General features: G+C 35.9%; 1 protein-coding gene across 4 annotated transcripts in view; it reads left to right on the top strand.

The window, feature by feature from the left end:
- if (integrin subunit alpha inflated) overlaps positions 1-14,738 on the top strand; it is a 121,280-nt gene extending 106,542 nt beyond the window's left edge. For all 4 annotated transcript variants that reach the window (XM_034984884.2, XM_069509699.1, XM_069509700.1 and 1 more), the window contains 3 exons: positions 9,720-9,866; positions 10,800-11,030; positions 11,620-14,738. In XM_034984884.2, the coding sequence (XP_034840775.1) occupies positions 9,720-9,866; positions 10,800-11,030; positions 11,620-11,697 (456 nt within the window). In that variant the 3' untranslated portion in view covers positions 11,698-14,738. The remainder of the gene's footprint in view (positions 1-9,719; positions 9,867-10,799; positions 11,031-11,619) is intronic.
- The last annotated feature ends 368 nt before the right edge of the window (positions 14,739-15,106 follow it).

Genomic DNA, 15,106 nt, shown 5'->3' with positions numbered 1-15,106 from the left:
CTATTGTGACGTTGTAAATTTTGAACTACTAACTAGCGTTTCGCTTTTAATAAAAATCTATTTTGTTCAAAGTATGTTGGTGCCACCTAGCATCAAGGTGCAGAACTACGCGTGGGTCGATGTTCAGAGTTCATTCGAGCCACAATAGATGGCGTTTGCTTCGTTGTCAATTGTCGTAAAAATAAAACAAAATAATTAAATAAAACCATAATATCATTTGTTTATTGTTAAGTCATTAACAAAACGGTTCTTATAATATATCCTTAGGTTCCGCAAATATTCAAAAATGAATTGGCTTCATGATCAAACTAAATGAGAGCGGCCACACTCGGGTTGCGTCTGGCAACACCGATTGGTGAGATTTAGAATTTTTCTGGAGTCAACATGTGAAGACGAATTTTTTCGTTCCAGGAAAATCTCACTCTTTTTCGCCCATGGCTTCGCCTGGGAAAATACAATAGTTATAAATTTAGTCATCCTAACGTATTTCAATGTTTCATCAATTATGGTGAGTGAAAAATCAAGTAATGTGGATTCGACAAAATGGCGGTTTGGTTAGAGAAAATCCTAATTTCATGATTTTCCCTTTCAGTTCCAGTTATTTTACCTTCCCAAATAAATGAGGATAATGGGTTGTGGGTGGACTCCTGAAAACCATTGGTGGCCAGGAGTTCAATAGGTGAGTTGTGTTTGATCGGGAAAATTCCACGTGTCGAAATTTTCACACAGCACAAATTATAATCTTGTTTTTCTTTGTTACAGGGTTTCCGTTTGCGTTTCCGTTTTTTTAGTTTTCGGTTTTCCGTTTTTTTTCGCTTTCGTTTTCCGTATTTATTTCCTTTGCACATTCACGTTGGCAACTTAATTTCTATGGATAAGACTTGGTGAAAATCTTTGTAATGAAACATTTCGGTTGTGAAGAATCAAGTTAAATCGAGTTTTGGGAGCTTGGCCGATGCCGTCCAGCTACCTTGCAGTCTTCGCACCTACAAGTAAGCAAATGTTTGTATCCTGGAACAGTTTAGTGAACCTTCTTAGTGTATGTGTACAGTAAGAACCCTGTCTTTACTACTGAGCTTTTATTTTGAAACAATTTTATGAATTTTACTGTGTCATTGTCTATTCCATGCCAATGGCATCTTAAATTTAAAACATAGATTTTATGTACTATCTACCTAAGGCATTCTAATGTATCTAAATTAAGTCTTGGCATTAAGCTAGAATAACTAAGCATTATTAGCCATCACTATGTATTAAGCGACCCCGGTAAAAGTTACATTAAAAACAATTTTGCCTAACATCTAGCAAATTTCATTTATAACACCTCATATACATTACAAGGGAGTCGACGGCTAGCTTCTATTCTTTACTAGGTAGATAGATCAAGTAAGTAAAATTATTTTTTCCCTCTAATCTTTGTAAGGTGGTAGATTATTCCGTATCCGGGTATATTTCTATTCCGCCCAATTTACCACCCTTACAAATGGCGCCCGAACGTTTTTTTTATATAGTTATTTCAGTATATTTTGAGAAATTTTGTGAATTTTATGAAATGTACTCCGCTGATTGTACAATTTTCTAAGTGGTGACACATTGCAAAGAGCTCTAAGCTGTTTTTTTTTTATGGTTAACTAACTAAATAATAACTAATAGTTAGAAATTTTGTCTGATAGGTTAAGTAATTTTCTGAGTATAGTCCAACATTGGTTTTTTCTTATTTAATTAACACATTATAAATGGTGCTTATGCCGTTCAATTATGTTATTTGACTTACCTTGGAGGTGTATAAGTGAATGTTTGCCTTCAGTTTAGTAATAAACATTGCTTAACTGAGTTGTTGTTGGGTATTGCTTTCAATAGTAAGTACATCTTATGTTTGAAAATTCCGGTAACTTAGTATAATTAAAGTTTTGAAACGCTATGTGCTGTTAACTAGTTACACACATACATTTATAAATACTAAGAGTTACAACTTGTGAAACTAAATATATAAACTATATTCAGAGATTACATTAAGTTCAAGTATGAAGTTATGAACAATTTTTTTTCAGTGACTTGATACTTCATTATTTTGTTGAAATTTTGTTTAGAGCTGTGTTAAGGTTATGATAAAAGCTACTTCACACACAAAACATGTTAAGTTTAATTGAATGCTGGTAGTTTAAAGTGACATTTAGAAACAGATTTTGTTGTATTTTAGGTTATGTGTTAAAAGTGTAAAGTAACAGCCATCAAACCATTGCACAATCTCTTTGTTTTTTTTTTTTTTGAAAGATAATATGCTAGTCAGAGTTCATTGCAACTTTGTTGCCTGTTTACTTTTGTAATTGTAAAGGTTGTAACACACTGTGTACTCATAAAGGTGATACTGCACCTTACAATCATTTATTCAATTTTGGGAAGTTTTATTTTGTTATATTTTGTTTACTATAGTAATAATATGTGCTTGTATTATTAACAATATTTTGGAATAGGAACATAATTGATAAAATAGGTTAGGATAGACTTAAGAATATTGTTTTTGTTGTGTATTTTGCTTGTGTATATTTAATAGTTTAAATAACTTCTTTTGTGTTTGTGTTTAACCAATTTGTATAAGGCTAAACATAGACAGTTACACAAGCTCGATATTTTGTTAAATGTGTTTTGACTTAACACAATGGAACAGACTTTTGCCCAGTTTCATTCACTTTTGAAGGACGAATTGTGTTATGAGGTATCCATTCGTTCCGAAACTCCAGCACCTACAGTGCTAGGTTTAAAGAAACAGTTAAAACAATTAATTCAGGAAATTCCTTCTGAATCAATTTTAGAGACAGATTTCTCTTCTGAAAGTGAGTTAGGGGTTATTACTAAAAAACTTCAAGACTTAGAAGATTTATTAAAAAAGTGTTCTGACACTAAAGATAGACATGCCCTCTGTAGGTCTAAAGCTTTAGCTTCACATTTGTACTTTAGAATTTTGAGAATACAGTGTTCCGAACTCAGCTTAATAAGTAGGAAGAGTGAATTACATACAAAGTTGCAGAGTTTGATTTCCAGATTAGATGCTGACAATGAGTCGTCTCACGACGAATCACTGGATTCCGAGAGTACCGCCGTTGACTGCACTGGTGATAAAATGTTGCCAAGTGGAAGTTAAATTTCAACGGACAGGGTGATCCGCGCAGTTTCATCGAACGCGTTGAGGAATATAAAAGATCTTATGGCGTTTCAGATGGAAAATTATTTGTTTCTGCATTTCATCTTTTTACAGGCCGAGCATTGTTATGGTACAGAGGCAACAAATGTCAAGTTTCGTCTTGGTCAGAATTGAAAACTTTATTTTTAGAGGAATTTGATGCAGTAGATTATGACTACAGGTTGCTAGGTGAAATTCGAGCAAGAACACAAGGCTCTGAAGAACCTGTGTCTATCTATTTCGCTATAATGTTTTGCATGTTTTCAAGGTTGTCAACACCACTTTCCGAAGAACAAAAGTTACAAATTTTATTACATAATATTCGCCCTTTTTACTCAGAACAATTAGCTCTTGTTGACATTAAGTCTGTCGCAATGTTGAAGGAAAAGTGTCGCAAACTAGAGGCTGCGAGGCAGCGTTCCGCCTTATTTTCTGAGCCTACTAACAGTAAGGCAACTTTAAGTTCAGAGTTTGCTTACAAACAAGTGACAAAACAGATAAACACACTTTCAGTCACACCTGCACCTAAGGTTGATACAAGTAAAGGCACTGATTTTACGAAAACAAATAAACAACTATGTTACAAGTGCGGCAAGGGTAACCATTCCTTTAAATTTTGCAGGACAGTTCCGAAATTTATTAGATGTTTTTCGTGTGGACGTCAGAACTTTACAGTAAAGACATGTCCAAGTTGTAGTAAAAAGGCGATTAGTAAACCCGCTCCGGACAAAAATTCAAAAAACTAATTAGTAAGAACTGTGCAGAGACACAAGTAAAGAACTTGGTCATTAACAACAAAACATCCCTTTTACCTGACACAGTTCTGTATTCAGTGGATAAACGAGACTTTAGGCCACATTTAAAGGTTTTTGTTGACGGGTTTGAGATTACAGGTTTACTAGATTCCGGTGCTTGCGCGTCAATTTTGGGTAACCAGGCGCACAAGGTTTTTTTGAGATTCGGTTATAAATTGCATAGCAGTATTGATACCACATTTTCAGTGGCAAATGGAGACAAACTTGATTGCATGGGTTATATGTTTATTCCGATTACTTATAATTCCGTAACTCACATAATAAAATTTTTTGTAGTACCCTCTATAATAGCGGATGTTATTTTTGGTTGTGACTTTTGGAAAACATTTCAGTTAGCCCCTGGCATTTTTGATAATTTAGAATTAATTAAGGCACCTTCTCAATTTTACAATATTTGTGCGATTGATAATGAACAAATTCATACCATCACTTCTTTGAAAACTTATCATCTCAACAGAAAGAATTAGCCCAGTCTGTAGTAAATAAATTTTTAGATATTTCTTCAGAGAAAATTGGATTGGGTAGAACAAAATTAATTGAACATGTTATTGACACCGGTGATGCCTTGCCAATAAAAATAAAACAATATCCACTTTCTCCCGAAAAGAAGGAAGCTTTAAGTAAAGAGTTAGATAGGATGCTGGAAATGGACGTAGTTACTCCGAGTGAAAGCCCTTGGAATAACCCAGCAATTTTAGTGAAAAAGGCAAATGGAGACTGGAGATTTTGCCTAGATTGCAGGAAATTAAATTCAGTGACAAAGGGGGATTCATACTCAATACCGTACATTCCACAAATTCTAGATAGCTTGAAAGAGGCAAGGTTTTTATCATCGATTGATTTAAGTTCAAGTTTCTGGCAAATTCCGTTAGCTAACGACTCTCAGGAAAAAACCAGTTTTACAGTTCCTGGTAGAGGGTTATTCAAATTTAAAGTCATGCCGTTTGGCCTATGCGGTGCACCAGCACGACAGCAGAGGTTAATGGACCAGTTATTTAATCAAAATTTTTGTAGTGATATTGAAAATGGAATAGTATTTTGTTATATAGATGATATTGTTATTTGTTCTGCTGATTTTGAAACCCATTTAATTTTATTAAACAGAGTTCTGGATAAACTAAAAATGGCTCAACTATCCATAAATTTTGATAAATGTAATTTTTTTAGAAACTCTTTGAAATATTTAGGGTATATAGTGGATGAATTTGGTTTACGCACAGATCCTGGAAAAGTTGCCGCAGTTTTGAACTTTCCGACCCCAAAAACTGCACAGGAGGTAAAGATTTTCCTAGGCACTTGTTCTTGGTACAGGCGCTTTATTAGGAATTTTTCAACCATCGCTGCACCACTCAATAGACTAACGAGTAAAGGAAAGAACGCACCTAAATTTGAGTGGAGCGAACAGGCAGAGGTAGCATTTAATACATTGAAGAATGCGTTGGTAACCGCACCTGTTCTTGCGGTACCGAATTTTGAAAAACCATTCAAAATACATTGTGATGCTTCTGCATATGGTGTTGGCGGTATGCTGACGCAAGAAACCGATGGTTGCGATCATCCCATTGCGTATGTCAGTAGGAGCCTAAATAAAAACGAAAGGAATTACAGCGCGACGGAACGCGAGGCTCTAGCTGTGATTTTTGCAGTGGAGAAATTTCAGGCTTATTTTGGTTCCAAGCCAGTCACAATTATCACAGACCATGCATCCCTAAAGTGGTTCTTAAATTTAGAAAATCCCTCAGGACGACTCGCCAGATGGGGTTGTAGATTATCACAGTATAATTTTGTTATCGAACATAGGAAGGGTTGTGATAATGTAGTTCCGGATACCTTGTCGAGACTCATACACGTAGATGTAGTTGGTGATCGTAATGATAACTCTAGTCAACAAGTTTTGGTAGATGACTGGTATGACAAAACATTTAATGGCTGTAAAATCAATCCAGCAAATTTTCCGAATTTTTGTATTTTGAACGATAAACTATATCGTTACAGTAAATGTAAATACCAGCTTCTCAGTGAGTTCGACTGGAAAGAGGTAGTCCACAAGAACGACATCCTTAGAATTATGCAACAAAACCATGCAGATGCAACTGCAGGTCATTTTGGTGTGTTCAAAACTCATCGCAGATTATCCCTCAGATATTTTTGGCGTGGTATGTATAAGGACGTGGTTGAGTACGTTAAGAATTGTGATACTTGCTCTGCGTATAAACACACGACATCAGCCACTCCAGGTCTGCTAGGGAAGCCTAAAGTCTGCGAGAGACCTTTTCAGGTCATTTCGGCTGATTTAGTCGGACCTTTGCCTAGGTCTAAATCAGGATTTACATTTCTTTTTGTGGTGACGTGTTGTTTTTCGAAATATACAATGTTGTTTCCGTTACGGCGTGCCACAGGTGCCGCTGTTGTTAAAGCGCTAGAGAATTTTGTATTTTTGAACCATAGTGTTCCAGAGACTGTGATTGTGGACAATGGGTCCCAATTTACAGGATCTGAATTCCGTAATCTCATTAAGCGTTATAATATTCCGAAATTACACTACACACCACTGTACACTCCGCAAGTTAACCTTGTTGAGAGGTACAATAAGGTTGTTATGACTGCTGTAGCCGCTTTTGTGAAAGATAACCACAGGTCCTGGGACGAAAACCTGTACAAGGTCCAGTTCGCCATAAACAGTGCGGTTAATGAATCCACTGGATTCTCCCCGTTCTTCCTTGTCCACGCTAGAGAACCGGTTTTAAATGGTTCCTTCTATAAGGACACGGATAAGGAGTACGAGGCCGGAATTCCAAGGGAGGAATACGCAGGAAAGTTTGGAACTTTGGAGGACATATTTGGTCAGGTTAGGAGAAATTTGTTTCAGGCTCATGCAGAGTATGCAACGCATTACAACTTAAGGCGTAGGTCTGCAAGCTATTCTGTTGGGGATATAGTGTGGAAAAAGACCTATCCACAAAGCGACGCTACAAATTTTTTCGCAGCTAAGCTGGCACCTAAGTATGAAAAGTGCAGGGTTGTCAAGGTTTTGTCACCTTTGGTTTATGAACTAGTTAGAGTAGCTGACAACCACCCAATAGGCACTTGGCATATTAAGGATATTAAGAAGTAGATATTTGCCATTACTTAGTTTGGTCTAAACTGTTTGAATATTTAAGTTATCAATATTCAATTAGGAATTTGAATGAGTGTAGTGATGTTCTGAGTTAACAGTTACATTACCATGGTTCAGTTGAGGAGGAATGTAGTGGATGTATGTAGGGATGAATATGTGATGATTGGAATGCTTGTGGTAGACCAACCGGTTGAGAAAGTAAAAATGCAAATATCGTACTTTGGGGATAACGAAAAGGGGGGGTTTTGTGTTTTGTTTTCGTTTTCCTTCTAGATAATGGATCATTTCTGTTATTTTTCCGATTCTGTTCCGAAATCTATTTTCTAGGAGAGTTATTTCGTTTTTTTTTTTCTCATATTCCGATTTTGATTCGGTTTTATTTTTCCGAATGGGATAGAGAACGGTTGCCATATCAGATGGACCCGTTCACAACCAGTTTTTCCGTATTTGTTGAGTAACAAATATTAAGATGGTAGTTTAAAAGAGTGAACCACCGTAGGCCTAGACGCATTCTATCAGTCAGCTGAAGAATGATGCCAAGATGTTTCCACTCAAGTGTCTTAGACACCATGAAGTTTTTTTGTATATATTCTTTTTAGAAGTTAGGGTTGTGTAGTTAAGTATAATGTATAAAACCTTACACTGTTTTCAGTATATTTATTTTGTTAGACAATTTTCCTTGTTAGTAGTAGATGTGCGTTCACGCGTAACTTCTGTGTTTTTTTTGTTTGTTTGTTTCAGGCAAATTGTTAGTAGTTGTTGGATGACGCTGAGGGCAGCGTGGTTCAACCTGTTGAACCTTTTCGTAGGAGGGTAAGTATTGTGACGTTGTAAATTTTGAACTACTAACTAGCGTTTCGCTTTTAATAAAAATCTATTTTGTTCAAAGTATGTTGGTGCCACCTAGCATCAAGGTGCAGAACTACGCGTGGGTCGATGTTCAGAGTTCATTCGAGCCACAATAGATGGCGTTTGCTTCGTTGTCAATTGTCGTAAAAATAAAACAAAATAATTAAATAAAACCATAATATCATTTGTTTATTGTTAAGTCATTAACAAAACGGTTCTTATAATATATCCTTAGGTTCCGCAAATATTCAAAAATGAATTGGCTTCATGATCAAACTAAATGAGAGCGGCCACACTCGGGTTGCGTCTGGCAACACCGATTGGTGAGATTTAGAATTTTTCTGGAGTCAACATGTGAAGACGAATTTTTTCGTTCCAGGAAAATCTCACTCTTTTTCGCCCATGGCTTCGCCTGGGAAAATACAATAGTTATAAATTTAGTCATCCTAACGTATTTCAATGTTTCATCAATTATGGTGAGTGAAAAATCAAGTAATGTGGATTCGACAAAATGGCGGTTTGGTTAGAGAAAATCCTAATTTCATGATTTTCCCTTTCAGTTCCAGTTATTTTACCTTCCCAAATAAATGAGGATAATGGGTTGTGGGTGGACTCCTGAAAACCATTGGTGGCCAGGAGTTCAATAGGTGAGTTGTGTTTGATCGGGAAAATTCCACGTGTCGAAATTTTCACACAGCACAAATTATAATCTTGTTTTTCTTTGTTACAGGGTTTCCGTTTGCGTTTCCGTTTTTTTAGTTTTCGGTTTTCCGTTTTTTTTCGCTTTCGTTTTCCGTATTTATTTCCTTTGCACATTCACGTTGGCAACTTAATTTCTATGGATAAGACTTGGTGAAAATCTTTGTAATGAAACATTTCGGTTGTGAAGAATCAAGTTAAATCGAGTTTTGGGAGCTTGGCCGATGCCGTCCAGCTACCTTGCAGTCTTCGCACCTACAAGTAAGCAAATGTTTGTATCCTGGAACAGTTTAGTGAACCTTCTTAGTGTATGTGTACAGTAAGAACCCTGTCTTTACTACTGAGCTTTTATTTTGAAACAATTTTATGAATTTTACTGTGTCATTGTCTATTCCATGCCAATGGCATCTTAAATTTAAAACATAGATTTTATGTACTATCTACCTAAGGCATTCTAATGTATCTAAATTAAGTCTTGGCATTAAGCTAGAATAACTAAGCATTATTAGCCATCACTATGTATTAAGCGACCCCGGTAAAAGTTACATTAAAAACAATTTTGCCTAACATCTAGCAAATTTCATTTATAACACCTCATATACATTACAAGGGAGTCGACGGCTAGCTTCTATTCTTTACTAGGTAGATAGATCAAGTAAAGTAAATTATTATTTTTCCTCTAATCTTTGTAAGGTGGTAGATTATTCCGTATCCGGGTATATTTCTATTCCGCCCAATTTACCACCCTTACACTATCTCCATCGCCCGCTGAGTACTTAACTCTGAGCTTTCTTGTTGGGTCCATAGTTATCAACCATGTTTAAAATCCGTATGTTTCATTATTGGCAACCTGCACTCTTCGAAGATTTTGGTCTTCTGGCATGACTTCGAGAATTTGTGGAAATCCTTGATATTTTGGTCGCGATTTGGCACTTGAATTTTGCTATGTTGCAATGGGAATAACACTTGTAAAATCAAATCTCGGAAGTAAGGATACTCGAATATTTGTGATGGTACATCAGATTTATGTTTTTACTAATAAGTCGTCTTTTTCTAGGTGGACCCTCAATTAAAGGAGATGTTAGAGAAATGCCAAGAGAAGTACAAGTGTGAGGTGCTGCGGTGTAAGACTGGGCAGCTGGTGAAGGGACAGGAGATCTGGTTAGCGTTGCGGTCGAGAATCAACGCCTCTGTACTTAATGAGGTATGCATCTATATAATTATAAAAAGCGGCCAAGTGCGAGTCAGGCTCGTCCGCCTATCAGCAAGCGCAGTGTGGGACGACCTCCAACCCGCTGGACTGACGACCTTGAGAAGATAGCGGGCAGTAGGTGGATGAGGAAGGCCGAGGATCGTGTGTGGTGGCGTGCTCTTGGGAAGGCTTTTGTACAGCAGTGGACGCAAACAAGCTGATTGATTGACCCAAATCCCATATACTGAACGCGACAGTCAAAATCCTAAAATGATTAATTTAACTAATTTGGTTTAGGAATAGATTAGAATAGATTTTTATTCGTATAAACGTTTACAAGTGCTTCTGAATCGTCAAAAGAATTTACAGTGCGACAAGGTTATCTTGGCGCGTGGCGAAAATCAGAACTAATGTTGCCGTCAAGTGTTTCCTTTGTTCTCGTTTGAATATTCTAAGCCTTTGTTCTCCGACAGCGCCCCCCTGTCAATGTCGTTCAAGTGCCAAGAGAGCCTTGTGGCACTGAACCACTGATTCGATTCGGTTTGATATAAGGATAAAAATGACAGATAAATATATAATAGGATATATTTCGGAGAGTGTGCTCAGGAACTTTTCGATCTTGTCCCCCCTTCACCATTTTATCACCGAACCGCAAGAAGTAGGGCGAGTTTCCATCCTTATGTCGTCGACATCCCATCTACACGCACGAAACGCTTTGCGTCATCATTCCTCATACGCATGGCTAAGGTATGGAATACTCTTCCACGATATGTGTTTCCTACCAATTACAACCCGGGTATCTTTAAAACAAGAGTGAATAGGCATCTTCTAGGTAAACGCGTCCCATCTTAGGCCGCATCATCACTTTCCATCAGGTGTGATTGTGGTCAAGCGTTTGCCTATAATGAATAAAAAAATAAAAAATAAACGCAATATTTTTCCCAGATTTCTCAAGAGCGAGCAGTAAAGCTGTCCTCACTGGCAGCGGCACGAGTATCCCGGCTACCAATGGTGGGGCGGCCGACAGACCGGACGTGGAAGGTGGTGGAGGCACATACCACAGTCACGCCTCAGCTCGAAGCGCTGGAGAGTGGCACAATACCACTATGGGTCATCATCTTGGCTGCTGTCGTGGGCACCTTACTGCTGCTTCTGCTCATCTTCGCGCTCTACAAAGTAGGTTTTCTCTTATCTTGTTCATCATGATCAACCCATCACCGATCTCTGAAAAATTAGAGGTGCGTGCCTGGGATCGAACCCCCGACTTCCGATTAGGAGGCGGACGTCCTAACCACTAGGCTATCACAGCTTACACTTCTTCACACACTTGAATATTTACTATTTCATGCTTTGACAGAATTGCCCCTGTTCAAATGATAGTGTCATGTACCTACCCTCAGATAGTTGCAGTTCCGACAATCTCAAATGTTCAGGTTTTTACTATCGAAGACCATATATCTTCATTGTTCCTCGTCATCCAAATATTGTACTTAATAAGGTTCCTATAAACAACTCCAAAGCACGTACTGGATTTAGTTCATGTCTCTTGTTATTTCAAACTCACCTGTTATGCGACGCGATGTTTGACGTAAGAGAAACTGTGAGGAACTAATATAAATTATGGTAGGTACTTACGCGGATAAAAAATGCAGTCATTTCGAAAATTACTTCGTTCTAAACCCCTTTGCCTACACCTTCAAATTTTTATTAGAATTCTGTTTTGGGCTATTTTCAACTAGGTAAATAAATAGCATTTTCTTTCCAGTGCGGATTCTTTAAGCGCAACCGTCCTTCCGACCACGCCGAGAGACAGCCACTGAACGGTCGTGACGAACATCTTTGATATCCGACCACTGACCTCGGGCTCTCTAGCGACGCGGCCGCCACCTCGGACGTCGATGCCACCTCCGATCTCGACGCCACCTCGGATGTTGATGCCACCTCTGAAGTCAACGGCACTTCTGATGTCAACGCTTCAGACTCTAGTGCTACTGATGCGGCAAGTGATGTCACAAGTCAGGACTCTACCAGCATGGACCGGTATTAATAGTATATTTACGCTATTTTTGACGTAAACGTGAATTTTGATGCTGAGGTCATGTCACCTATGGTAACATTAACGTCAATATTAATTCTAGTTTGTGATCTCGTGCAAAACAAGTGGTGACTATTTTTAGACATGTTTATGTTGTGTTTATCTTGTCGTAGCTTAGACGCTAAACCTACCAACGCTGTAGTTTAACGTCAGTTTACAGCGCGTCTAAAGTTATTGTAATAAGATGACTAAGTACTCCGGTCTCATAGAATCCTTCATGAAAAAATCGCAACACTATAGCGGTTATCTAACTAGATATATCTATATTTTATGATCACAGGTCAATTCGAAAAAAGTTTGGTGGAGGACGGCGGCCATTTTAATAATAAAAACTGGAGGTTGACTAAAATTATATTTTCTATTTTCTGAAATTGATTTACTTTTGTAACTATAGGTATACATCTGAATAAGTTTTAGTCAATCTACTGCTTAGAAGCGGGTGTTATAATAAAAATTTGTTAAACTAATAATTCATTGTACACTAAACTTTTAACTAAAAGTAATTGGTGTTCTAAAGTTTTCTACGAAAAGAACGGATTTTAATTTATTTGACTTAGTTTTTTGTACAACAGAATTAAGTGAAAATGTCAATTGTATATATCTATGTCAGAATAAAATGTGCCTCATGAGATTAATCTCAAAATTGATTTTTATATTTGTAAAAAAAGACCTTGAATATTTTTGACCAAAAATATTTTAAGGTTTTAAACATACAAAAATATTTCTAAATATATATTATATTACTTAGGTATATAGATATATAACGTATCACTAGTCACGATATTGAAATATAGAAACAAACCACTTTGGTATTACGCCATATTAGGGTATATATAAAAAACGAAAAGTAAAAAAAATGAGTACACGTATTGTGTGTTGAATATGGTTGAGTGTTAAAATGTGATCTATATTAATATTAATTAGGTGTATTTTTAAATGACTGCGTATCATTGCAGTTGGTTAAAAAGAGGATCTTCGAACTATTCATTTAATACTAATTGAAATCTATTTTTTCTATGAAAATTAATAATTTAGAAGGCATTAGTCGTAGGCTTGCATTGATATGATAGTATGCATGGGCAATAATAATCATCTTAAACAAACTCAAATGTACCTATATTAAATTGCATAAAATATAAGATTAGTCAGTTCTACATTTTGTCAAGTATATGTGCAGCATGATAATAAATTATGAATCATTTTCAGTTTAAAGTTTAAACTAATTTTAATTCTGCAACAAAATCTTTCTGTCTGGTTATATTAGTTAAAATTAGTTTAAACTGAAAGTGATTTAATATTACTAGTACTAGTTAGGTATATTATATTACTTATTAGTACATAAGCGAGTGATAGAAACTTTCTTGTAGTGCACAAGGTAGAGAAAAGTGCATTTTAAAAATTGAATTCTTCAAAATCAGACTATAGCTTAAAGATTTAGCGAGTTTCGTACATATCAAGAATATACATATTATAAATTATTGCAATACATATACTATTTAATGCCTTGTATAGTAAATACCTTTGCCATGTAAGTATATTCAAAAGTTATCTAATTTGTTAGAAAAACATCACATAATGTATACCTAAATATACAAATTTTAGATATATATGCATAGTATTATTAGCTAAACGCACAGTAGCTGATTAAGACAGACGTCTGAATAGTTCAAAAATGGAACTTTACAACACAATATTAAATTGTAAATATCTAACTTCGGTTGTAGCATAGCAATTATTACCTGAGTGCATAATTACATTCTAAGATAATTACATATCTATCTATTATTTTATTTTGAAGAGACAACAAGCTTTGGACGTGTTTTTATATAGAATAGGTAGGTACCTACTTTTTCTAAAGTAAAGAGAACATGAAACCTATCACGGAACAGAAAACCTATAGACTCTCTTTGGAGTATTTTGTCAATTTCTAAAATAGTCATATCATGGATAAAATACGGTCACTTTTAAGCTAATAAGTTGTGCTTTTTACATGAATAAAATGCCTTCGAATGTGTGCCTTCTGAAAACTGCCAGTTACTAATTAATTATATTAATGTAAATAAATATTTTTTTAAGACTATTGTTTTAAATTCAAAAGCACTTTTACACAGAACTTTATTTAGTAATTACACAATGATTGTGATTAGTATTGTAATTTAGTACGTACTTAATAATTTTAAGGGACTTTTGAGAAAAATATAATATTATGATAGGCGATTTTTTAAATATTTTTTAAAAGAACAGACATTTACTTTACATAAAAATTGAACAAGCAGCAATACGGAATGCCTATTCACTTATAGTTTATCGATTCTAACATGCAATTCGTCAGTTATTTGGTTCGTTTCGCCTACGCCGTTACGCCGCGTCAATTAGTTTTTAGCTATACGAATCAAATTTTGTGGCACGGAATCTTCTTAAATTAAAGCGATCTCTTTAGTAAAGTTACAATTTAAATAATATTAAAAGATGAAAAATTTAGTTCTGTGAAAAGATGTTAGTTTAGTTTTTAAAAAATCAGCGCTAACGACGCCATTGTTATTTTTTATTATTAATTAATTAAAAGAATAATGATAATTATTTATTTCTCATAATTTCGTACCTATTAATAAGAATTCCGCTTCTACTTATAAGTTAACGGTGAACTAAAATAATTATGGGTGTCCATAATATTATTTGTATACAATATAATTTATGAATTATTGTGAATACATTTTTGGTTGTTTGTCTGGGTAATTTGCATTTACCAAAAAAATAAAACTGTAATTAAATTTTTGTTTTTTAATACAGTCTAGTTTTTATTTCTACTGGCCTTGTTTTATTAATAGAGATAGCGAGCAAACGAGCAGGCGGGTCACCTGAAGTTAAGTGATTACCGCCGCCTATGAAGATTTGCAGCACCAGAGGAACCGTCGATGCGTTGCCGGCCTTTTAGTAATTTGTTGGTCCGCCCCTTGAATAACCCCATGTTGTAATTTGGTGGGAACTAACAAGTTTGCGCATTCTGGTGAAATAAGTAGATAAGATGAATCGGGTGCAAATTGAACCTGCTAGTTTTTAGGGTTCCGTACCCGAAGGGACCCTATTACTAAGACTCCGCTATCTGTCCGCCCTTCCGCCCGTCCATCGTTCCGTCTGTCAGCGGGCGGTATCTCGT

Source organism: Maniola hyperantus, chromosome 3 (assembly GCF_902806685.2).
Source record: "Maniola hyperantus chromosome 3, iAphHyp1.2, whole genome shotgun sequence".
Classification (NCBI taxonomy): domain Eukaryota; kingdom Metazoa; phylum Arthropoda; class Insecta; order Lepidoptera; family Nymphalidae; genus Maniola; species Maniola hyperantus.
The sequence above is the reverse complement of the archived record's forward strand: the minus strand, read 5'-3'. Positions and strand labels throughout refer to the sequence as shown.